The sequence below is a fragment of the Ostrea edulis genome, chromosome 9 (assembly GCF_947568905.1).
Source record: "Ostrea edulis chromosome 9, xbOstEdul1.1, whole genome shotgun sequence".
Taxonomy (NCBI): Eukaryota; Metazoa; Mollusca; class Bivalvia; order Ostreida; family Ostreidae; genus Ostrea; species Ostrea edulis.
Window position 1 is genome coordinate 10,864,252 of NC_079172.1, and position 27,086 is coordinate 10,891,337.

The following is a 27,086-nucleotide window of genomic DNA, read 5'->3' on the forward strand; positions in this document are numbered from 1 at the left end:
TCAAATGTTAGATACTTGTAAATAACGGCAAAGACTTGAGATGTCTGAATGAATTTTGATATACCATTACGCGATTTGAATAATTTCCTTTTTAAAAAAAAAAAAAAAAAAAACCCATAAGATGATTATTGTGATACACAAGACCCTGCTCAAAATTTTAAAAAGATAAGAATTCTATCTTGGGTCTAGATAAGCAAGAGAATTCTAGTAATAGAACTGGAAACGGACACATAGCTACGAGGGCGAGTCAATAAGTAACCAACCTAACTTATTTCCGGTTGAGATCCACCTCTTCTTTATCATTCTCTCACTAGAGGGTGTGTTGCGCAAGTTTACTTCACCAGAGGGTGTGTTACGCAAACTTCACTTACACCTCTGTCAATGCTTATAATCACGTGACAATATAATCACATGATAAAAACAATCATTCTCGATTCCTTTCCCTTTAAAAGTTTTCGCAACTGGTGATACCGCAGGCTCTTTTCATAGCCCACTGACACTTTAATAAGTGCATATTTACCATTTATCTGTTTGTCTCTTATTTTACAAGATTTATCGTATTTTTAACAGCTAGCACTTCTTACTTTTGATTCCATGTTTACATTTAAATGTCCACCACATGAATGTCCTACATTCATACGTATATTATGAAGTAGTTCCAAATTTAAGATCAGAAAACAGCAATTTTAAACAATTTACATTTAGCATCAATTTAATTGCAACAAAAGTATCTCATAATATGACTAAATATTTAGTCCAAAACATAAATGTTGGATATTATAGAAACTTTAACAAAATTTCTGTAAAAAGCCGTTCACGGAGGTGTAGTACGAGTAACGCATGGAATTCTGGGTAGATAATTCTTCTTTTTTATGTAATATTGCCCTCTAGTGGGATGCTTTCAAACCAATGGTGTTCAAGTGCCATCAGACCAGAACTGAAAAAGTCAGGGTCCTTTCCATTGACCCACTCCTCAACTGCCGTTACGACTTCTTCGTCAGACCGGAAATGACGTCCATGGATATCCTTTTTCAAGTTTGGGAATAGGAAGCAAGGTCAGGCGATTAGGCAGGATTTGGTATAAATTCATACCCGTTTCGCTTTACAGCATCCATTGCAACTTTGCAAGTGTGGACTTTCGCGTTGTCCTGTTGCAGCAAAACAGCTTTAGAGAGTTTACCTCGGCATTTTTCACGGATGGTGGTTCTCAGCTGGTCTAGCAAGTTTACATAGTACACTCCAGTTTTTGTACTTTTCTTGGGTAAAAAGTCGAACATAATAATCCTTTTGCGTCCCAAAATACTTTGACCATCACCTTGTCAACCGATGGTTGCGTCTTGAACTTCTTTGGCCTCGGGGACCTAGGCCCTACCCACTGACGACTCCGAGCTTGATTCTCTGGCTCATAGCAATGAACCCTATTCTCATCTACAGTCACCAGACGCAAAAGAAAATCATCTATCGACCTAAAACGCTTCAACAGGGCATTGCATACAGATGCTCTGGTTGCCATTTGCTCGTCGTTATATTGTTGAAACGCTAGATCATGTGAAATGTCAAATGCCTGCGCGTTTTCTTCCACCTGAATTCGTCTATCAGAGTATATCAGATCCCGAACTTACTTACATATTTCTTCAACGGTGGCATCCAGTGGGCGTCCAGACCTGGCTTGATCTTCTAAAGACATTCTCACCGCGTTTAAATTCCCCTACCCAGAATTTAACCTGAGTATATGATGGTGCAGAAGACCCATAAACATCGGCTAACTCGCTCTGTATCGCCTTGTCTGTTTTACTTTTTGAATACATGTATCAAATTATAGCACGGCACTCAACTTTAGATGAAAAGCATGCCTTTGCATCACTAGCCATGTTTGACATACAAGATCTTATTAAAGAATGACTCGATACGTCTGCAATTTTGTACCCAGACATAAAACATGTATTGAAACAAGGCATGAAAATCGTGACCGTCTCGTGACCTAATGCATGACAGATCTCAAATCAACAACATCAAAACGTATGACTTTTCAACATTTTACACGCCCATTCCTCACAATAAATTCGAACGACTTTAATTTTGACATCATAAACAGCTGCTTCTTCAACAAAAACGGAAAGATTCATATCTAGTGAACAGTCATCCAAAAAATTACTTTATGTCTTAAAATGCCGAGAAAGGTCACCGAAGCTAGTTTTTGCTGTATCATATTAGATATAAACATAAGGCAAACTGAGTATTAAAAATGTCATTTATTCAAATGACGAACTAGATAACAAACTACTAACAAGGGGATCAGACTCACAAACAATCCACTGAAAATGTCACTGAAGTGAAGAAAGAAAACACCACTATGATTCCACGCACAAGTATTCTGAAATTGGAATAAAAAATATGCTACAGTTCCTCATTGACAATATCTTCGTCGTCTTTGGTGATCAGGTCTTCCAACAGTCTGCTGGAATTCCCATGGATATGAATTGTGCTCCTTTGTTAGCTGGCCTGTTTTTATATTCATATGAATCAGAATTTATTCAGAAACTTCTAGATGAGAAGAAAGAATCTCTTGTTGTGGCCTTCAATTCGACATTTAGATTTATCGACGACGTTTTATCTATTAACAATAATAACTCATTCATATGTCAATTCGATATATCCCTACGAGCTCAAAATAAAAGACACCACAGAGTCGTCTACTTCTGCTTCATACTTAGATATTTTATTGAAAGTAGGTATTAGCGACAAACTAACAACTCAACTTTATGACAAACGGGATGATTTCAGTTTTTCCATCGTCAACTTCCCATATTTATGTAGCAATATTCCATTATCGCCTGCATATGGTGTTTATATATCTCAGCTGATTCGATACGCAAGAGCTTGTTCTGGGTATAGTCAGTTTTTAAATTGAGGCAAGCTTCTGACAAACAAGTTGATGGTTCAACAGTCTCGTTTAAAGTAAGCATTTCGTTACTTCGAATTCTATGGTCATTATAACGATCTAATTCATCAATACCTGTGCAATCTATCATTTGGTTAAATGTTGTCTGACGTGTTTCATACCGATTGTTAGACCGTTCGTGACAGACTGATTTTGACTACAGATAACTTCATTTACCTGATCAAGATAAGGGCTCACGGCGAGTGTGACCGGTCGACAGGGGATGCTTACTCCTCCTAGGCACCTGATCCCACCTCTGGTGTGTCCAGGGGTCCCGTGTTTGCCCAACTTTCTATTTTGTATTATGAGATTGATCAATGTTTGTTGTCTTCACCTTCCATTAAGCTAAGATATGTCTCAGACCACTCCTAGGACACATCTTAGTCCTAGGATAGTTTCTTGAAGCTATCCTAACTTCGATACATCTGAGAGAGAGAGAGAGAGAGAGAGAGAGAGAGAGAACAAGTAAATATTAATTCAACCTGATATTTTTTTCATTTACATACAGTGTATATGTGTTCATTGGTGGATGGTGATCTGATTTTAACATGAGTACAATCTAATGCTCCAACATTGATTGGAAAATGAAGAATTTCATTAAAATCTTTCTTTATTTGGTTAAATTCTGTAACATCAACTAGCATATTTACGTAATGTTCGGAAATTCCAACTAAGCAATTTGTATCATAATTAATAACATTTCCAGTGCTTTGTCTTGAAATATTGTGGATTATTCACAAAATATCTTAAGACTAAGATCAAAATTTACAAACATTGTAATTTTCTTATTTTCTTTCTTGTAGACTTTCTTCATTAATATGTAAAGTACATCCATGGTTAATAAAACTTGAATACATACTTATGACTTTGTGATCGGTATTTGATTTAATATCAAAGGGAATTATTTATTGCAGGCCTGGTTTTCGAAAGTATGCTAAGAGATTGATCCTAAGATATATCTTACGACAAATCTTAGGACAGTATCAGGACTATCTTAGAACAATTGTAAATTGTGAATCAAAGATGTCTTAGTAATGTCCTAACAAAGTTTGACTTGGGTGGTCTTAGGATGTCGTAAGATTTTTTAAACATCATTTTAAGGATGCAAAAGTATTATAGCATTAATTTTCAAGCAAAAAGATGACCATTCTTTTGAATTCACCTTTAGTTTGATACATAGAAATGGAAAAAATTTAATTCAATTTAATTCCGGAAAATAACGAACATTTACATATATATATATCAATCACTTTAAAGGATGAAATACGTTTACAAAATTAGAAAAATGTATCAACTTCAATTGGATGGAATTATAAAAATATTCAGTTATTATATGATATGTGAGTTGAAATTGAATATAAAAATAATCAATTATTATATGATATGTGAGTTGAAATTGAATAATTATTTATCTCAGTCCTAAGACACTTTCGAAAACCATGCAAAAGTGGTGGAATTTCTTGTTTGGAAGCTGTGTATTCATTTCTTTCTGACCGTTATACATGTATGTTATGCATCTGTTTATCTATATCATAAATATGTAGTTTATGAACTTATGTTATTACATCTCTTCAAATTTCGTATTTCATGAAGAATTCAACTTACCGACGCGACACTCTTACCTACACATTTGAGGGTAATCTGTATTCAAACAAAGCCATCACACATTTAACCAAGCAAGACTCGGGTAGAGAACAAACTTAGCCTGGTGCCCTGGCCTTCCCATAATGCTCCGCAAACAAGTTAATTTTGAATGCAATTAGTGTCTAGGCTAGGGTTTGGCACTTCTCATTTGGTTTTAAATATGCTATTTTTTATAATGCAATCTATATGTAAACAAAAACATGATACGAGCCTTGTTTACTTAAAGAATTGTGAAGTGTTGTATCCCAATTGTACATGTAACTCAACAATTTTGTTTGACCATTACAGATTTTATATTTCCATTATTTCTAATAACATTAGGAATACATGTAAATAAATGGAAAAATCTAATTTCAAAATTTTCAGCACAAATCATGCCCCTTTAATGTAGAATACATTCTATATACGATAATAAATGAATAAATACCGCTAGTCCAATAGGTGAAGTTGGTGTTAGATCCACCCATATATTTTCTCCCACCAAAGTCTCGTTCCAACATCTCGTTTGCGAGAATATACGAGAAACTGGCGAGAAAATGGCTGCTGTCGCTCCACAACCCCCTCTTCTAAATGGAGATATGATGCAGGTAGGCATACTTGTTGTAATGTCTATATCTTAAATAGTTCATTCAGATTAAATGTTTTCCCACACTTAGGAATGTGCTCTATCAGCGAAAGCTATATATTTAGTATTAAGTCAGTAATTGATGTTGACAGCCTCAGCCACGCGGTTTGTGAAATTGCTTAGTTATGTAGTTTAGAATTAAAGAGTTGAATTGGACAGACGTGTTCCTCTTATGAGTGTCTAGAGCACGACAATTACGGACAGTACATTGGCGACGAGGATAAAAAAAAATTGCACAATGGCAAAGGCATTGCAGCTACCTGCAATAAGTCCGTTTGATGTAAATGGTGACCAAACCAGTGTCTCACAAAGGTGGGATAAATGGAAGAAAACTTTTGAGTTCTACCTAACAGCGTCCGGCATTACAGATAAAGCGCAAAAAAGGGCTCTGTTTCTGCATTCAGCGGGAAGTGAAGTTCAGGAAATATTCGATACCCTCGGTGACACGGGAGACGACTTGGAGGGCGCTAAAACGAAATTGGATGAGTATTTTCAACCAAAACGGAACATAGCGTTCGAGCGCCATTTGTTCAGAAATGCGGCACAAGGTGAAACAGAGAAAATCGACAGTTTTGTGACTAGGCTGCGCAAGTTGGCCGTGACCTGCGAGTTTGAAAAGCCAGATGACAATATTCGCGACCAAATCGTTGAAAAGTGCAAATCGTCAAAATTAAGGAAAAGGCTCCTAAAGGAAAAGGAACTAACTTTGAAAAACGCGATGGATATAGCCCGAGCTGGCGAAATTGTAGACGAGCAAGCAGACAGATTTAAGGGCAGTGAAACGTTTTCAAACTCTGATGTTAATACTGTCAGACCGTCGGTGAATCACCCAAAAAGGTACGGGAGTGAGAAAAGTTCACAGAGGGATGTCACGTGTTTCCGTTGCGGGCGCAAGGGCCACATTGCAAGGAATTGTACAATCACTAAGGACAAAAATTGTAATAAGTGCGGAAAAAAGGGACATTTCGCAAAAGTGTGTAAAACGAAATCGGATACCCCGCGCACAAAACCAGGTAGGGACCGCAGTACAAAACATGTTCATTTAGTACAGAGCGAATCTTCGGAGGACGAGTTCGCGTTTGCCGTGCACGACAAGTATACAAATGGCATGATAGACATTAATGTGGGCGGAGCTACAGTGCAAATGCTAATCGACTCTGGCGCTACCTGCAACGTCGTAAACTCCGATATATGGAGCGCCATGCGCGCTAACAACGAGAATATGTCCCTATCGAGAAATACCAAAAGATTGTTTTCTTACGGATCAAAGGAACCACTACAAATACTAGGAACTTTTCAGACAGTTGCAAAGTATGGGTTACGTGAAACATCTGCAGAATTTGCTGTCGTTAAAGGTGATTATATTTCCTTACTAGGGAAGGATACAGCAGTCGAGCTAGGAGTTCTACGTATTGGAGTCGAGGGGTCAGACCTTTGTTCTGTTATAAGCGAAATAGATAAGATCGTTGCCTCAAGGAATACTGTTTTCGATGGAGTAGGGAAGCTTAAAAATTTTCAGCTTAGAATTCATGTCGACAAAACCGTGACTCCAGTAGCACAACCGCTACGACGCTTACCATTTAATGTAAGAAAAAGCGTGAACAAGAAGCTTGAGGAGCTGGAGAAGATGGACATAATTGAGAAGGTAAACAACCCCACGGCTTGGGTATCACCACTTGTCGTTGTGCCAAAGAAAAACGGGGAAATTCGAATTTGTGTCGATATGAGACGGGCCAATACTGCAGTTCAACGTGAACGATACCCGATCCCGACGGTGGACGAAATGCTGGAAGACATGAATGGCAGCAAGGTGTTCTCCAAGCTTGATTTACGTTGGGGATACCACCAGATAGAGCTGGACGAGGAATCAAGGGAGATAACTACGTTTGTGACACACGAGGGCCTCTATCGCTATAAGCGCCTCATGTTTGGAATTTCCTCAGCATCCGAAATCTACCAAAGGGTGATAGGGCAAGTCATTCAAGGAATTGAAGGAGTCCGAAATTTGTCTGATGATATAATTGTTTACGGAACAGACGAGGTGGACCATAACAGGAAGCTTACAAAAGTGCTTGACAGATTGGCAGAGAAGGGACTGACTCTAAATAGAGAAAAGTGCAAATTCGGTCTGTCGAAAATTGTATTCCTCGGACACGTGATTTCGTCAGAAGGAATCCGGCCTGACCAAGAAAAAGTCCAAGCAGTATCAGAGACCAGGACGCCGACGAATAGTTCTGAAATAAGGAGTTTTCTTGGACTAGCTAATTACTGCGGGCGTTTCATACCGAATTTTTCGACGATTGCAGCCCCACTACGCGAGCTAACAAGGAAGAGCACGCACTGGAGGTGGACGCAAAAACACCAGGATGCGTTTGACATGCTTAAAAAAGCCCTTGTAAGTGCTGAAGCACTAGCATACTACAACCCAAAAGCCGAGACGAGGATAATAGTGGATGCAAGTCCCGTAGGACTGGGAGCCATACTAGCACAGAAACAACCAGACGGATTGTTTAAACCAATTGCATATTCAAGTCGATCTCTAACCGATGTAGAGCAGAGATACTCACAGACTGAGCGCGAAGCGCTGGGTGTAGTGTTCGGTTGTGAAAAGTTCCACATGTACATATACGGACTAGAGTTCGAAATCTGGACTGATCATAAACCACTGACCTACATTTACTCTCCAAAGTCAAAACCACCAGCCAGGATCGAGCGATGGATTTTGCGACTACAGCCTTATAAGTATAAGATCGTCTACATACCTGGACCAAAGAATGCTGCTGATGCTCTATCGAGATTGAGCCGAAATCGGGTTGGCCGAATACGCCACATTGCAGAGGAGTACGCGTATTTCATCGCAGAAAATGCTGTACCAAAAGCACTGACCATCCAAAAAGTTCGTCAGAAAACATCGGAGGACCCAGAACTCGCGGAGATTATGAGGAAGGTCAAGACGGGGAACGGCCGTCTGAGTCCAAAATTTCGTACCGTGGAGGCGGAGCTTTCAGTCGTTGACGGAATAGTATTACGTGGATCGCGCATCATATTGCCCAAGTGCCTCAGGAGGCAAACAGTATCCCTGGCCCACGAAGGACACCAGGGTATTGTCCGGACGAAACAGAGACTAAGAGAGAAGGTATGGTGGCCAGGTATCGATATAGAAGCCGAGCGATTTGTCAGAGCGTGTCATCAATGCCAACTTTTAACAAACAGCAATAGACCCGAACCAGTTCGAACAACTGTTTTACCTGACGGGCCATGGCAGGATCTGGCTATAGACCTTATGGGACCGTTTCCCTCTGGGGAATACCTATTAGTCGTTATAGACTATTTCTCCCGATTCCAGGAAGTAGCCATAATGAAGAAGATAACTAGCGAGAGGATCGTCTTCCAACTTGAAAGTATGTTCGCAAGGCACGGCTTACCTTACAGCATGCGGAGTGATAATGGACCACAGTTTGTGTCGGAGGAGTTTAAGGGATACCTGGATTTAAATGGTATCAAACACATTCGGACCACACCATACTGGCCGCAAGGGAATGGGGAAGTAGAAAGGCAAAACCGAACATTACTAAAAGCTATAAAGGCGGCAAACGCGGAACGTAAGGATTGGAGACGAGAATTACCAAAGTTCTTACTTGCGTATCGCACGACCCCGCATTCTACAACTGGAAAAAGCCCTGCAGAGTTGTTGTATAACCGGAAAATCCATACCAAGTTACCAGAGATGAGTAAAAGGATCGATCACCAAGAATTACGAGAAACAGATGCGAGACAGAAATTCAAATTCAAAAGAAGGGCGGACGAGAGGCGTGGCGCCGTAGAGTCCAAAGTTGAAATTGGCGACACAGTTGTACAACGTCAGCCTAAGCGCGATAAGCTGTCAACCGAGTTCGCGCCTGAAAAGTTTGTCGTGAGGGAGAAATACAGGAATGCAGTGACACTCGAAGATGAAAATGGATCATCAGTAAAGCGAAACTGCACAGCTGTAAAGAAATTCATATCGAACCGCGAAAATGAAACAGAATCGCGTGAACCGGAAATTAGCGCAGAAGAATCCGGAGATGAATCTGATAAAGACCGTTCTGTCACAGATACCGTAAGACCATCCCGGGAACACAAGCCACCTGCGTATCTAAGAGACTATGTGACCACTTGAGGAAAAAAGGGACCTGACTTATTATTATTAGATTATAATTTTCTGACTTCTTAGATTAGTTATTAGATTATAATAATTTTGTTTTGATGTTATAAAAATGAGTTTGTTAGCATTTTAAAATTTAAATCAACAGGCTGTCATTTCTAAAATTTTAAAAATTTGCTTTTGTCTAAGGTGAAGAGGGATGTAATGTCTATATCTTAAATAGTTCATTCAGATTAAATGTTTTCCCACACTTAGGAATGTGCTCTATCAGCGAAAGCTATATATTTAGTATTAAGTCAGTAATTGATGTTGACAGCCTCAGCCACGCGGTTTGTGAAATTGCTTAGTTATGTAGTTTAGAATTAAAGAGTTGAATTGGACAGACGTGTTCCTCTTATGAGTGTCTAGAGCACGACAATTACGGACAGTACACTTGTGTAACGATTTGAAGAATATTAAATTGATATTAAGTTATTAGGCGTTTTTAAATAGTACATATAGAAGAAAATACCCACCCGTCACGTGTTCATTGATAGACTCGTGCTCCACTTGTGTTGAAATTTCTGGCCCCAAACGTATAGTGTACTGTACTATAATTTTGTAAAATCATTGAGTTTGAAAAGACTTTCTTAATAGTGGTGAACTTTTAAAGAATTTAATAGATAATTCCATTGCATCCACTGTCTAAATTGAATGTAGGCCTTGCTGCCTAACGTTTTCACTGCACTGTCACGGAATGCAGAGATTCAATGGCGTCATTATGATTATTGCCAATTTTTGACCGAAATAACGAATAAAGTAACCGAAAGCAACTCGGTATGTGTTCGTCTATATATCATCTAGTCATATAGGAATATCATGAAGTTTGGTTAAAAGGAGATGTGGTCAGCAAAGTTTAAAATCTTTATCAAGTTGGGAACGCTTCCCCTTATAGCGAGCACAGGTGCTTGGTTCATAAATATATGAATACATATCTAACCTAACCTTATACATGTGTAAATAATCAACGTCACCTGTGATAGTGAGATTGCTGGTTTAAACGCAATCATCCCTCTTTAATGAGAAAGTAAACATGACCATAAACAGGTGGTTTGGTGTTTTGATGGAAAATAATGGCAAATGCCATGCAATGCTGAATAAGTGCGACACACACTCAACATGACGCGCATTGTTTCTATAGACATGATAAAATTGACAATACAGTCAAGAAATTTCATATGAACATTGCTGCATTAGAGGGAAGGAGGCTGAAATTCAATGCACATCGTGAGTGTTTTTGTTTTGATTAGTATCGGCCATTTTAGCGCTTTTTCTTATTTTCACATGAAACACGAAGAGATGTACTCCATGGGTGTTTTTCTTGGTTGTACGGGGTATATGATCTCGCGCTAAGAGGGTTTTTTTTGTTTTCAGTCAAAAACTTTCTGACGGTCAAAAAACTGTGTCGATGTTCTCTGCTTCTGTCTCACATAGAACTACCAGTTTAGTATAGATTTTTATTCCCAAGAAAATTCCTCAAATGATGATGTAGATTATGTGATCATTCGGTGTTACTTGTTTGAATTTTCCCTTTTGTTGACTCTCGTCATGCCAAAGTTACGTGATTCATCACTGTGTTTATACATTTACAAGAAACAGGAATCTCTCTACATAAAGGAAATTAGATAGTTGATAGTGCTACTTGCTATTTATACATGTAGTTCACTGCCAGTATAAGATAGTTTTTCTTACCATAACTCCTTCAGGTCATAACCAATCTTCATGAAATTTTATGCTAGATTAGATGGCATATAGACAAACATATGTTGAGGTAATTTTGGTCTCTTTATTGGTAATTTCAGTATTTTCGGCAATTATATACCATACCCTTTAGTACGGCGTATATCTATTCAGATTCTTAAAAATTTGAAAAAAATAAACATTTGATTGAATTGGGGTATGACCATGATCACAGATTGCATTTTGGTATATGTCTTTTGTTTGATATTTCTTTTTCTTCTTTTGCAGGAGAATGGTCTTGGGCCAATAGAAATAAAGAGAATGAAAACAGATGAAGAATTTATGTTAGGTATGGTACCTGGAGAAGGGGTTCTTCACAAAAGTGACATTAAAATGGAATATTGATATTTTCATGTCACTTGCAGAAGAACCTTCACAATCCTTTTTATATATAAAACATGCAGAGGCTGAGAGAATTACTCTGTTGTAGTGGAAATATTTGCATTAGTGTTTGTCTTTCTAAGTTGTAAAAATGGCTCTTCATGAAAGAGGTAACCAAAGAAGTCGGAACTTCAAAGACTGAAACATGCATTGAAGTGCTGGTGTGTGTCCTGATCTAATGGATGAATGACAAATGCTTGAAAGGTTAAAATTTTGTACAGCAAATGCACACAATCTCTTTGTTAAACTCTTCAAAAATAAAGTTACTTTTTGAACTAGCAAATGGTTTTGAATTCAATAATATAGTTATTCAACTGGTGTGTATTTGCTCTCTTGCTGGCCAGAGAGGGAAGTGTGTGAAAATGGAAAATCACCTTGTTAGCACTACAGTACAACCATGAATTGAAGGACACTCTCTTTTTTTGTATTTTACGAGTAATATAGGCTGGACATTCAGAAGAGAAAAAGCTGGAAATCCATTGAAGACTTATGAAAAACCTGCTGCTACAATGGAAACCGCCATCGTCCAGATCTGTAGCAATTTGAGCCAAGTCTAATGGCAGGAGCAGGAATTTCATAACTACCAACATTTTCCCCCCCGAGTATTCAAAAACTTTCTGTGAAGCATTTTTATCTAAGATCAAAAAAAAAATCAAATTGATCTGTAGTTGACGAAAAAATTGTACATTCCAAAATTTTTACCAGATATTGTAAACTAAAAGTAGTTTGAGTGAAATTTCCAAGTTCATGTAGATCTAGCTGGTCTCTGGAAGAGATATTTTTTGAAAAAAATTTAGAATCAGTTTGGTTGCTTTATAATTGAATTTTGAGTGTAATGGACAGAGACTTATGTTTCTTTTCCCTCTTCTCTCTGTACTTTCAGTCATCGGCTAACAAATGTCACAGTGAAGAAAGCGGGCACTTTACAGATTCTGAAATGCCTACTTGGATATCCAGCCACTGTCATCAATGTCATGTTTACCTATTTGCTCAGATGTAGTGTCGTCTCTATTTAGTACTAATTTAATATTTATTTGAATGAAACTTAGATACAGTCAAACCAGTTTTCAGTGGCCTTCCAAGGTAGCCATGTATAAATTTATATGATATCGACGATGTTTCCTTTAAAAAAATGTTTTAAAAAGTTTATCTTGTCTAGATTTTAAGAACTAGATGCAATTTCGTCTTAGAATCCACCCCTTATGTGGTGTCCATATAAAGTGCATGATAAGTTATATTTTGAGTCTGTTTTGGTTATAGAAACAAAATCAGTATGGTTACAAGGAGCTTTTGACAGACATCAGCATTCATTAAATCTTGCGGGTTATAATGAAAAACATGTTAAATGATTATGTACTGAGTAAGAGTTTAATGCAAACCCAATAAAAAAAGAGAGCAAAGGAAGATTGTTATTAGATGAGTAGGAAAGGAATTTGCTAAATACAGATAGAGAATGTTTGGACAAATTTTAAGGGAACAATTTGTGTAATTATGATTATGTACAATTGGGAGAGATTGTTAAAAAAGTTACAGTAATATTGTTTTCACTGTAAATGGCTAAATAGAAATAGGTCACTGAGGCAGGTTAAGCTGATTAATCAGAAATGTCAACAGTATTTTAAGTGTAGAATTTTTCAGAATTAGATGCTAACCAATGTATTGTGGATATGGGGTATATATGGTAGTGTTGAGTGAATGTGCGAGTTGGTGTGCATGATTCTATGTAACCTCTTTTGTTTGTATTTGCAGAATTCGGCAAGACAAGAAAGAAAAAAGAGTTTTTCTTAACATGTATCTTCAAATGTAGGGGGATGTCTAAATATTTAAACTCTACAGTAGTTTGATTTTTACTGTCACAGTTTATATTTCAGAAGTCTGTATATGTTGGTTATTTCAGGTGGCACGGTGCCACGGTCATGTTATGATGTTAAGCACAAAGGAAATCGGTACCAGTACTGTCGTGGACATTCCATGAGAAAATTTCAACCATGGCATTGGATTATGCATTTTTTGCAAACTTTCATATTTTTGTTTTGTGTCTTTGCATAAATAGAGTTACATAAACATGACTGTATCAGGGTGTCAAGTCCCTATTTATTCCTATATTTTCCTACAAACTTAAAAGTTCCTATATTTTCCCTATAATAAGTCATTAAAATCCCTACAAAGTCCAATATATCCCCCCAAAAAATGACAGTCCTATTTTCAAAAATGATAATTTTAAAAAAGGGTGGGGGGGACCCAAAAATCCAGGAGCTGATGTCAGATTGATATCTAATGATGAGAATAACTATGATGATTGTATAAGAACTGTCTATTAGATGGAAAACTGTCCACATCTGAAAGGGTTTTGTCTTTGTGTTTAATATTATTTCTTCTCCAGTAAGATACTATGTTTGCTAGATTTTTATGCAGAAACAATAAACTTTTGTGCAAATTATTTAATAAAAACCCTATTTATTCCTCTAAATCTGATGTAGAAATCCCTATATTTGCCCTATAAACTGGCACCAAAAAAATTCCTATAATCCTATATTTTTAGACCAAAAGTGGTTTGACACCCTGCTGTATTGTGCATGAATGCAGACTGCAAAGAAAATTATACTGTAAATTCATATGCATCTTAGACACTGGCCAAACTAGATATACATGTCTCACAAACACACCCCATAGAGGGTAAGTATGGTGAATGAAAGACACAAAACAAAAACCTGAGAAAATATGCTTGTTAACTCCGTTGTTTCAGAGTGACTACATGGGTTGAAAGTTTATATATTCTTGTCCTGTACATTAAGTTTGCAAAAAATGTCAGCTGTGGACAGATAGGAAAGATGTGTTTTGCAATGATTGCATTTATGTGTTGAGAATGTTATGCCTGATGAACACTCACCCATAGTTTCTTTTCTTTCCTTCTGTGTTTTTCATGTAAAAAGGAAAAAATGAGGGTGATACCCTTTTCATGTGGCCACCAATATTTCATGATGCTGTGTTGCCATGACAACATGAATCAGACATCCTACACTGGAGCGTAGCGGTAAAGAATGTTTACAGAAAAGTTTTCTGCTGAGAGAATTTATCCTGTCCATATGTTGCGTGCCAGAATTTGTTACACACCATTAATACACAAAGAGCATGTCCATATCTGTCGCTTCTTAACAGAGATTAGTCTTAATATGGTGGATCTGATTTTTCAAAATTCCTTGAAAATTGTCGAAATATTGAGATTTTTGTGCTTTTCCACAGATTTTCTTTTTAATTTTGCGTATTTGATGTGTAAACTCTTTACCTGTGAAGAGGAGTACATATTGTAATCAATTTTTTTGAGTAACTTCCCATAGCCAATATCTGTCCATTATGGTCAGGGACCTGCCATATGTATGTCTTTTAAGAAGTTTTAGGGTATGGGATGAAGAATTGTATAAAACTTGTTTGATTATGGATTAACAAGTACATATTGCATTTGTGATGGAGCTAACTAAAACGATGTAAGAAAATATAGATAGTGAACATAAATTTGTTAGCTTTATATAGGGACTCTCTCCATCACAGTTAAGTATTGTGGTGTTGTACTTACTGTAGTTTTAATTGTTACAGAGAATGGAATTTTCATACCTCAGGCAGAACAGCAGGGGTCTATTCTTGAAGGGCCAGGAGCCAAAAGAGACCAGAAGCCCTTTGTTCTTCCCAAACTGTCATCCACCCAGCACGAACTTGTACAGAAAGCCAAGAAATATGCCTTTGAGCAGAGCATCAAAAGTGTCCTGGTCAAACAGACAATTGCCCATCAACAACAGGTAGATGACTAGAAAGTTTATGTTAAAGTTACTCCATGTCTTATTATCCTACCTCAGACTTAAGTTTAGAAATATGATTGGTTCAGGGTTAATGACATGTGATACCCTATATGTTGTGATACAGGACAGCGTACTGTTCTATATGAACCTTGAAAAGCATCACAATGCAGTTATCTGGAAACTCTACAAAATATTCTCATTACATATACTGATTGCAATATCGGAAATATCACGATGAATTGATGATTTAATGTAATGATATTTCAGCAGTTTAAAACTAGTAGTATTGCACTGCATTTATGTGAAGATTATACAGTTGTAATCTATTTCAAGCGAAGTCAGGGATGATTAAAAAATTAGAAAATATATGCCTTTCCATCACATGGTGTCATTTAATTATTGTACCATATATCAACTGGTCTTTCTAAGGAAAAATTCATTGCATAATTTGTTAAGGGTAGTGTATGAAAATATGAGGGGAAAGCCAGCACTCATATACTGTAGGTGAGGTGTAAAGTGTTAGCCTGCCACATATGTTCTCCTATACGTCCTCTAACAAACATAGGAACTAATGATATGCATGAAGTGTAGTCCATACATCATGCACTTTTACATGTACAGTTGATATCCAAAATAGAGGAGAATTAGACAAATATAGGTCTCTCTTTTTTAGTGCAAATGGTGTTTCTAATAGTTTATTTTTAAAATGTGTGTTTGTAGCAAATGCAGAATTTCCAGACAACAGTGCAGAGACAACAGGCTTTGGCTCTGATGTGCAGGTAAGTTTATCACTTCAGGGGGAGTATTCTCTCAGTGAATTGAAAACCAAGGGCAAGACTTGAATGAACTGCATAAAATGTTTCAAAATCGAACCATCAGCACTTGGAGTTCATGTAAATAATAAACTACTGTCTCACTCTCTTGGGTCACAAGTACTCCGGAAAACAAAATCGTGATGATAGAAACAAATACAAGGTCACCAAACATTTTCCTCAATTCAAAAATTTAAGTATTGAATCTTGCCTGTTTTATTGATATTTCCTGCAATGTCAAACTTGCTTTTCTAAGGGATAAGATTGAATGTTTCTTTTTTAAACTTAACTCTTTTCATTTTTACCCCATGGTTGTTTTTCAATCCAAAATTAAGTAAGTAATCACCATAATACGTCAACAACCATTCACACGATTATTGTTCAACCTAGTGGACTCTACTTTCATTACTATAAATTACACCCAAAACAAATGCATCGCTGAATTTCAATCTGAACAATGTTTTACGGATATCTATGACCTGAGACTGTACATTATGCTTTGTGAAATTACTTACTATACAGGCTTTGAAATGTTTAAATACACATAGAACAAGGTACGATTGTATACATAAAAAGGCCCAAAAATTTTCTCTCTTATAAGGGTTTGAGCTCCAAGTGAAATCATCGATATTTTGGGCCAAATGACTTTAGAAACTACCTACTTCTTTATGTGAAGCAGCTAAGCTTTAGTGTCCTTTGGGGACTTATGAACACATAGATTTATGTGAAGCTGCTAAGCTTTAGTGTCCTTTGGGGGCTTATGGACACTTAGATTTATGTGAAGTGGATAAGCTTTAGTGTCGTTTGGGGACTTATGAACACTTTGGGGGACTAATGAACACTTCCAACTTGATTACAGGATTTATGTTGGCAGCATCAATTTTGAGATTAAGGAAGACACAATCAAACAAGCCTTTATTCCTTTTGGTCCGATAAAGAGTGTAAACCTCTCCTGGGACCCTGTTACTAACAAACATAAGGGCTTTGCCTTCATTGAATACGAGATTCCTGAGGCAGCACAGCTGGCCTTGGAGCAGATGAACAGCGTCATGATTGGAGGAAGAAATATTAAGGTGGGTGCAATATTAAGGTGGGTGCAGAAATCGTTCATATTCTTTGGTTTCATCCTCATTTGTTGCATACCAATTTTCGTTGGTTGCACCAGACCATAAAATTTTGTTAATTTGTGCTCATAAAGGAAAAATGGAGAGTAGTTTCTAAGAAAATATTTTTTGATAATTCCACGATAGTTGATGCCAATGATAAATCAACAGCATTCAAAACCGAATATTACACACTATCTAATCCTTTAATACCAATGATAAATCAACAGCATTCAAAACCGAATATTACACACTATCTAATCCTTTAAAGTAAACTTGATAAAGCCAGGGTGGTACATTTAAAAATCGTTCAATGTGATTGACATTTATAATGTATGCAAATCAGAAAATGAAATGAAATTATTTTTGTACACGTTGTAGGTTGGTCGACCAAGCAATATGCCACAAGCTCAGCCTATCATAGAACAGCTTGCTACCGAGGCTAAAAACCACAATAGGATCTACATAGCTTCCATACATCATGATCTTACTGAGAATGATATTCAGAGGTTAGTTCAAGTGTATGGAAAGTGCAGAAAGATTTCAGTAGTATTATTTTATCAACATCTTTCTTTCTTGATTTTAAGCTGTGGAATGAGTTTCTTGAGCTGTATTGCTCTTTTGAATTTTCAATTGAATTGAACAGCTTTTGATAAAGAATGCTTTTCAGATTAAAATGCCTTTTACCTGTATTGTAAACTTATTTTTTCAATGTCTTTTACGATGATGATTAAAACAATTGATTTTATTTTGTAGTGTGTTTGAAGCCTTTGGAAAGATTGTTAATTGTAAACTGGCCACAGAGACCGGGAAGCCTGGAAAACACAAGTACGTGAACTGCATCACCGTATCACAGCATTCACTGCCTATAATGTTATCATAGACAATTAATGGTATTATCATTAGCAAGTTCAACAATCGTGATACACATATGATACCCTCACAAAAAAAACAACGAAAAGAGTCATCGGCGATTAGATTTTGTATATCACAAGCGCAATACACAGACATCTTAAACAAATGATTTGCAAGATAGACTTGTCCACAATAATGCTGAAAGGGTTGTGCATGTACATGTACCATTAGTTTGACTAATACATATAGAAACTCATTGCATCTTCTAACATATACATGGACTATATGTTGGTCTTGGAAACATACCAGCAAAACCGTTCATATAACAAAAATATGTATAACAATGCATGATAATGTGTATGTTTTTGATTTGGTAGGGGTTATGGATTTATTGAGTTTGACTCGCAACAAGCTGCTCAGGATGCTGTAACTTCAATGAACTTGTTTGATCTTGGAGGCCAGTACCTGAGAGTGGGAAAGGTGAGTGGGTTTGACCACTGAACATTAGAAGAGTTAAAAGTGTCTATATACATGTAAAAGATATGCCATTAGATACAGCTGTAATTTTGTTTATCCTGATAAGTTATCACTTCTTGTATGTCTCAACCAAGAATGTTTGATTTCAGGCCATCACACCCCCAGATGCCCTACAGCCCATGGCAGGGCCCGGGACATTGCCCACAGCAGCAGCTGTTGCTGCAGCAGCTGTTACAGCCAAAATCACAGCAATGGATGCTCAAGAACAGATCAAGAGTCTCGTAAGACTTTGTAGATCATTTGATCTGATGTTAAGATTAGCATGCTGGGGATAGACATTTAACTTTTTTCTCACTTGCCCTTCGGGCAAATAAACTCAAGCTTTCACTTGTCTGAATGAAAAACTTCGTTGTACAAGTTCTTTTTAACTCTAATTCACTATCAGCCAATAATTTTAATTATCCCCCTTTGCAGGGTCAGCCATAGGTCAACCAGTAATTAGTTAAGTTTTCGGGGTTTTTTTACCCTACTACATGTAAATGTAATAGATTGTTACTATGAACTATAGCTAATTAAGATATCATACAAGTGTTTGGGTTGCTCCTCCTGGGTCATTATTGTAGTTGGTAGTCAACTACAACTGATGAAAAAATAACAAATGTCAAAATTATCGATCAGAAAATTACAAAGACCAACTTAGGAAAATAAAATCTTTTCACTGCAAATAAGTGGACATGGGACATATTTGCAGTGAAGTATTAGTGCATGTATTGGATTCAATGCTCAATGTTTTATTTTCATTTAAAAAGTAGAACTTGTCTAAACATGCAAGTTTTTGTTCAATAACTTGATAAAAATGCGCAAGGATGCTATGATTTTGAAAACTTATATTACCATTAAGAAAAGTAAAAATTCTAAAGATAGAGGGTATAGCGCTGAATTTCTGACCCAACCATACTGTTGTCAGTGTCATTTAAACCTGTTATTCCAGATTGCCATGCCACTTGAAACTCAAGTTTTCTTTTTAATTGAGATTTCTAATTATTTTCTACATTGCCCTTTCTTTTGAGCATTTTCCTCACTAAAATACTTAGAGAGACAGTTGTGAAGCCACCATTGTCTCACAAAACATGACTAAGATAAGTCATATGTAGGATAATTTGATTTATTCAGAACAACTTATTAATAGAATAGGATACGGTATGACTTAGAAATGGGCTTTTGCTAGTAAAAAATAATTCGACAATTCTGTAAAGAAAGCAAAAAATACGGAGTCAGATTTTGTAATATTTTTCAAGCTTAACAAATTTAAAATAATCACATTTCCTACTGAAATAATCACTTGCCAAATAGGACAAGTGTGCATTGAGACAGAGTTTCACTTATCTGAACTGGGTTTTCACTTGCCACAGGCAATCAGACAACCGTTAATGTTGATCCCTGCATGTAGAATCACGTTACTGTACATGAAACTATATGATAAATTGTCAGCTGTCAACAGTTATACTTTTATGTCGGAGGATATCTAAAACGTTTTTTTTTTATTGTGTCTATGTAAATCCAATATAACTAACCTCTATATTTTCAGGCTCCACCAGGAGTTGCCAAGCCTCTAAGTTTGGGAGACAGTCCCTCTCTCTCTAGCTCCCCTGTTGCCCCTCCAGGGGTAGCAGCCCCAGTCCCTGTACCCCCAGTGTCAGTTGTAGTGCCACAGCTTGGTTCGGCTGGTGTTGCCGCTCCAACCGGTCTTGGAATGGTGGTGCCTCCTATAGTGGAAGTGCCTGGAATAATCCCCCCAGCAGTTGTGGCCCCAACAGTTCTGGGTACCCCTCCTGTACCACCATCATTACCAGGCAAGTAGTCTTATTTCTGAAGTTAACACATTAGGGAATTCTTTGCTACCTAATGTTAACCCTGGGCAGGATGTTTGATTTGTTTTACTTACGGATTTATCATGTAGAATTTCATCCGATATAGATATCTATATATTTTGATAAACACCTCAATTGTATCCCCTTGCAAGTTGAGCACAGAATTTGCACCAAATGTTTTTAGTTCCACTTCTCTGCTACATTCAGATTGTTCATAACATTTGACTTAGATTATATTTTGATGAACTAGAAGGTCAAGGTTAAAGTTGTATAACAGATAAAGGTCAGTGTTATATGTTCAGGTTAAGGTCATATTTATAAGATTGGGACTTGAGCATGGTAAGACATATAGTGCTTCACTAGCATGTAGTTATTGCATATCGTTTTAAAGGGGCATATGTAAAGGTTTTAATATAATAGTTTGCTATTTTCATCTAATGGTAAACAAACACGAAATTACAAATGATTCTAGCTAAGTGTAGTTGAACATGTAATGATATGAGAGTACTTATTACAGCCTCAATCCCAGCTATGATCCCCCTACCTCCACAAGACAAAGAAAAAGATTTAAAGAAAGAGGAAGAAGAGAAAAAGAAAAAGGCAGAAGAAGAATCCACACAAACACTGGATCAACAGGAAAACATGAAGATCAGTGGCACGAACGCTCGACATATGGTCATGCAGAAACTCATGAGGAAAACAGAGGTTTCTTTCTTTATATGTAATATATATATAAGGCCTAAAAAATCAATTACTTGGTTCTTGGGTCCGTCAACATCTGATTAAGCAATGAGCATTAACCATTTTTTCCTTCAATGAATAAAATAGTATTTCTCTCATGTGCTCTTCTGATGCAAATAAAAAAATTCCAGTCCTCAGCTGCATTTTTTATACCTCTGTCAGAGAAACATTGCGACTATTTCTGGGTCATCCTGACATTTCCGTTACAGTTAGAATTTTGCAAATGGCTTACAAGGATTATGTTGTTCCAAATATTTCATCCCATAAAATTTCTTGTGAAATTTAGATGAGTATTTTTGCACACTGAAATATCCAGTTGTTTGATATTTTTTTCCTTTAATATAGAAGCATTACTCTTTTTAACAATTATTTTTTATGCATCTTTGTTTAAGGTCTGGTACAGGATGAATGTCAGTTTGTAGACAATCTGTTGTTCAGGCTTCTTATTGTCTCATGTCTATTCAAAACTTTAACCTTACTCATACCTTTTGAATGGTGAGTGATAGGCCTCTCATATTTCCTTGTGACAAGACCTTTCTTTTAGTATCAAACTTTTGACCAAATTTTAAAAAAAAGTTAAAGGAGGCAGTATCTCATAAACTGCTTAAGGTAGGGCTTTCATATAGATTCCTTATGACCAGACCTTTCATTTGTTGCCTTGTACATTGATACTTGGTACATTACTTTTTGATGAGATGCAGAGCAAATTTAAGTCTATGGGAATTTGGTTTGATATTTTAAAAGTTGTGGTCCTTTAAAAATCTATTGTAAATTTCAGTTGTTCAGAATCTTATCAGTAAGCTTTTAGGTTTAGTTTTGATACAAGAGATATTCCTTCATTATGAGATACAGAACTGGCCAAGTTTCAAGAGATTCGGTGCTATATTTATAGATTTGTTACCATTTTAGAAATTCATTTTGTCGTAATTCAGTATTTTTTCTTTGTTATACTGTCACTTTTTTATATTTAAGAAATAAATTTCAGTTTTGAAAATACAGGAAGGTGTGAACTGCAACGCTTCGCATGAAGTGTTCATGTCCTCATGTATTTTAGAAGATGAAATTTATCTTTCACATTTTTATTCTACTTTCGTTTCTGTTGGAATTCCCGACTGTTAAAACAGATGTACTATATTTATCAAGGTTCATACGTACATTGTTCACAACTGCCTCACATTCTTGAGGTAATTTCTATCTTACAATTCGTAAAGATATTAAAGTCATTAACATTAGAAATGTAAATATTGCTCCAAAATGTTTCTATAGTGTTCAATTCAGTCATTTGACTTTTTCCTTGGGCTTGTGGATTTTCTAATGTGAAATACAAACCATAAGATAAGTATCAAGTGTAGTGAATTACAGATATGTTTTGTATTATTGGAGAATTTTATTAAACTCCTTTGAGGAAACTTGGTCCTTGTCAATTTGTTAAGCATAAAGCCCTCCTTATCTTGTCTCTATATTTATTCCGTAACAAAATTATTAAACTATTACATGTATGATGTTCACAGTGCAAGGTGATGGTTCTAAGAAACATGGTTGGACCAGAGGACCTGGACAGCGAGCTGGAAAATGAGGTCACAGATGAATGTGGGAAGTATGGAAATGTAAACAGAGTCATCATTTACCAGGAAAAGCAGAGTGAGGAAGAAGATGCAGAGATTATCGTCAAAATATTTGTGGAGTTTAATGCTCAATCAGGTAATGCATGTAATTTTGCACACTAGTACAAGAACCATCCATTTGTTTTGTGGTGACACAGTTTTACAGCCTCACACCTGGTCATTTTAAGTGTGAGTCATTATAGTAATCTGTCTATTTAGTCACCATTGATTTGGCATCTATGAAGGTCATTGGATTTGTATTGGAAACTCGTTTTTTCAGAGCAGTAATGGTCCCAAGTCTCGATTAATTCAATTTTTTTTTTCAAGAAATGAACTGAATTTGACTTTTTAACATCATTTTCTGTAATATATTGATACTACTGAGATGAAAATTTATAGACTTGCGACATTGTGGATCATCTGCAATCAATTTACCTTTGTATTCCTTCAGAGGTGGAAAAGGCTTGTGCAGCACTCAATGGCAGATATTTTGCTGGAAGAATAGTCACCGCAGAAAAATACGACGAGGACATGTTTAACGCTAATGATTTATCTGGATGAAGTGAAAATGAAAGTAACCATGCGTTTGTCTACATTCACATAGTAATGAGAACTGGAAGGAGACTTTGTTATGAGACCAAGTTTGCCCTGTTTCACTCTGAAAGAAAGGAAACCAAAACTGGCATTGAATATTTGTGATGGTAAATAACCGTCAGCTGCTGTTCACTGGTCCTTAATCTTGTTCATCCAAGACAATCTCTTCTGTACATTTGTATGTAACATCATGTTTCATTATTCTTGTCTCACTTCATGAAATGGACACAATTATTGTTAATGAATGAGATGTGTATCAGCTTGGGTTGATATCAGTTTGTGTTGGCCCTTCGAAAAGCAGAACATGGATTTTGTTCTACAACAAATAAAGACAGTGATATTCACGTTTTGTTTTCTTGTTTGTGCCCATTGCCAAACATAGCACAATTGTTCCTTCCATCTACGTCTTGGAGAAATGGTTGATTTTATTTCAATAAATTTGATATCCCGATTTAAGCATCATGAATGATGGCTATAAATGATGTGCACAGAAAAATAGGTTCCTGTCAGAAATCTTGTTCAGTATTTATAGGTTATAGACTTTGTATGGGAAAATATGACGACCTCGTTTTTTGGCGCGTAGACAGACTGAGCTTGCGAGGTCCATCCTCGACAAAAAACGAGGTTGTCATATTTTCCCATACAAAGTCTATAACCTATAACAATCGGTTGCCGTGCGTTAACAATTGAACATTTTTAACTTTTTCTTGATAACAACCAGTCCAATTCTTTTCAATTTTGGTATGAAGTATCTTTGGGACAAAGGGAACATAAATTGTAAATTTCAGGTCTCCAGCACCCCTGGGGCCTAAGGGGCGGGGCAAAAACTGCCCAAAATTGACCAATTTTCAAAAATCTTAAGAACCGCAAAAGTGTAAGAAAAACTAAATGCATGGTGATGGAGAGCAGGAAGGCCTCTACCAAAATTGTAAATTTCATGATCCCCGGGGTAGGGGTTCTGACCCCAGGACAGGGCCAAACTTGGTATATAGTGTTTGTGTAAAACACTCAAATAACATCTTCTTTAGTGCTGTTGATACTAAATTAGCTTAAATGGATAGTGCAGGTAGTCTTTTTACCAAAATTGTAATTTGATGATCCCCGGAGTAAGGGTTCTGACCCCAGAGTGGTGCAACACTTTGTATATAGTATTTATGTGTATGTTTGCTGATACTGTATAAAATCTAAATGCATACTTGGGAATAGCAGAAAAGGATGTACAAAAAATGGGGAATTTCAATCAAAACCCAGGGTTATGAGTCCAAATTAGTCATGTTTTGATTTTTTAATGTTAATACACCTATCATTTAAAGCCTTTCATCAGTGTATGCACTTTTGAAGGCAGTGAAGTTTTAAGAACACATCTTGTTTTATACTGTTGCTAAACATTAGAATTTAGCTTAGATATTCAGAACAGGAAATTTTTTCTAGATTTCATAGCCCATGGCAGTAGCGATACTTTTTCACTAGTATTCAGGTGACCGATAAGTCCTGTGGGCCACTTGTTATTATATACTTTCAATTTCAATTAGAAACTAACAATAATTTTATTTTTAACAATGTCTTTATTGGTTTAACTGAGTAAAAGATGAAAATTAACGGGGTAGTTCCGAACGGCTTGTGTATTGATTGTGACGGGGAGTTTCCGGGCATATATCGTGCGCGCAAACTTTTAAAGAAAAAAAAAGATGAAATTGAAAGTATTTGATAAATTTACATATACATCTGCCTGAAATGGAGATAAATAGATGAGGACTTGTGCTGTCCATCATTAGAACGTCGTAGAATAAAAACAACGTCAGAGAATAAAGACAAACTCTACCAGGTTATCAAGCCGTTATGAAAGTTTTATGTATCCGCATGTCGTGAAACTTGTATGTAATGCCTCTCTTCCGCAGTTACGTAGCAAAACAGCATGCTAAACTGCATATTTTTGCAGTTGAAGTTATTTTAGCTAGCTGCACTGCACGAGTTCCATCTTTGCTAGCATATTTCTCCCTCTAGGTATCAAACGTAGGGGGATGGTGAAACGCGGATTAGTTTACAATACTGTACCTGGACATAAGTGAGTCATTTTATTTTTTCACAATATATTTCATTAAAAAAAATGCCGATTTTGAAAAAAATAAAAACCTTGTTGCATTACTTGAAGATCATTTTTGCTTAACTATAATATGATTATTGTGAAGCAGCGATTCTTCAAAAGGAAACCCACATTGTAGATACATATAAGACCAGGATGGATCATTTTTACAGTCCATATAATGCCACGTTCGCTTTCGTGGTCTTTTGGACGAAAGTGAATCTCAAGGCCCTCTCAGATGAGGCCTTACAAACAATTTAAAGCTATATTTGTAATGATAAGAACTGTCACGACAGTTTGGGAAGGGGGAAGGTGCAAACTCGTAGACTAGTTCTTTAAAATATAAATGTACACTGTAACATGTATGTATTTAGATTTTCTGTGAAAATCGATAATGTTAAGCCATGGTTTTCGACTTTTCGTAAGGAACTTGACGTTGCTAAGCGCCCATCTTCATCACAAAAAATATACAAATTATTAAAGCATTTATTTTCACAAAAAAGTCAATATCTGTTGCACTAAATATTTTATGAAAACAAACTGCCTAATTTCTAGTGAAATAAAGATGGCAGAGGGAGAGAGTAGATGATGCCCAGATCTATTGATTTTGATTTTATCTCACCTTATAGAAATGTAGAAAAAATATTTATTTTCATAATTTTACTTTTCTTTGCATATTTTGAAAGACGATGGTACTGCAATAGGAATCTTTTCACCATGAGTTTATTCTAATTTACCTTAAATGTCAGAAATGTATTTTCTCATAGGAATTAGTAATGTTAATCTTCTTTATATACGTATGTCTTGTCAATTTTGAAAATTCTTTTGGTGGATCTCTGTATGTTAATCATTTTTCATTTAATACCAATTTTTATATATTCTAACAATTCGGGAGGGGGTGTGTGTGGATCGGATACCTCAAGTTGAATCAGGTATGCATTGTACACCGATTTGTTTTAAAAAATCATAGGAATGACATTGTGTTGTGGGTTTAGAGGAACACGAGCTTGGTTATGAAATTTGACCAGTTTCTGTATGAAATCTAAGAAAGTATAATAATTGTGTATTATGATGACCCATCCATGTGTAGCGATAATAGATGAGCGGATCATAGGATCTTATTTTAATTAGATTGTTATGATGACCTATGTGGAGCGAGATTAACCGGGTTCTTTCTGTACTAAAAGTTTTCCAGTCTAATTCTTTATACAAATTGACTGGGCTTGTTGCTTACAGACTGAAATAATTCGTACAACCTCCGAGTACTTTAAAATTCTCAGTACATATATCCTACACTGGGCTGTGTAAACACTCTCTATAACACTGGGTAAATTTGATTAGTATTGTAGTGCGTGACAAATGTTCATAATGTTGACATGCATGGTTTGCAAAGCATTTTGTGGTTATTTGTACTGTATGTATGTGCGTTCTGAATTCGGTACACAAATGACATTTTGTGGTTATGTGTACATGTATGTGTGTTCGGAACACAAATGGCACATTAAATTGACCTTCGTTTTAGAACTGGAGACTTAGTAAAATTTAATTAGAAATACAGCAAGTTGAGAAATCATTTCTGAGACCATTCAGTTCTTCTAGAGAAACATCATTATTGTGACGGCATCAACTATACAGATA

The 27,086-nt window shown here is 36.3% G+C and overlaps 1 protein-coding gene across 5 annotated transcripts; it reads left to right on the plus strand.

Moving 5' to 3' along the window:
• Window positions 1-5,095: 5,095 nt before the first annotated feature.
• Window positions 5,096-23,709, plus strand: LOC125667839 (poly(U)-binding-splicing factor PUF60-like). 5 transcript variants are annotated; one of them, XM_056148496.1, is made up of 13 exons: window positions 5,096-5,172; window positions 11,362-11,422; window positions 15,109-15,308; window positions 16,029-16,087; window positions 16,980-17,193; window positions 17,605-17,732; window positions 17,980-18,051; window positions 18,456-18,558; window positions 18,705-18,836; window positions 20,144-20,408; window positions 20,944-21,131; window positions 22,679-22,868; window positions 23,223-23,709. In XM_056148496.1, the coding sequence occupies exons 1-13, from the start codon at window positions 5,122-5,124 to the stop codon at window positions 23,330-23,332; spliced, it is 1,773 nt and encodes a 590-aa protein (XP_056004471.1). In that variant the 5' UTR covers window positions 5,096-5,121; the 3' UTR covers window positions 23,333-23,709. The 5 variants fall into 5 exon arrangements, 4 of the variants coding, with proteins under 4 accessions (XP_056004471.1, XP_056004473.1, XP_056004474.1 ...); XM_056148498.1 differs by lacking the exon at window positions 5,096-5,172 and adding an exon at window positions 14,448-14,548 and having other exon boundaries at window positions 11,377-11,422; XR_008798418.1 differs by lacking the exon at window positions 23,223-23,709 and having other exon boundaries at window positions 20,944-21,662; window positions 22,311-22,766.
• The last annotated feature ends 3,377 nt before the right edge of the window (window positions 23,710-27,086 follow it).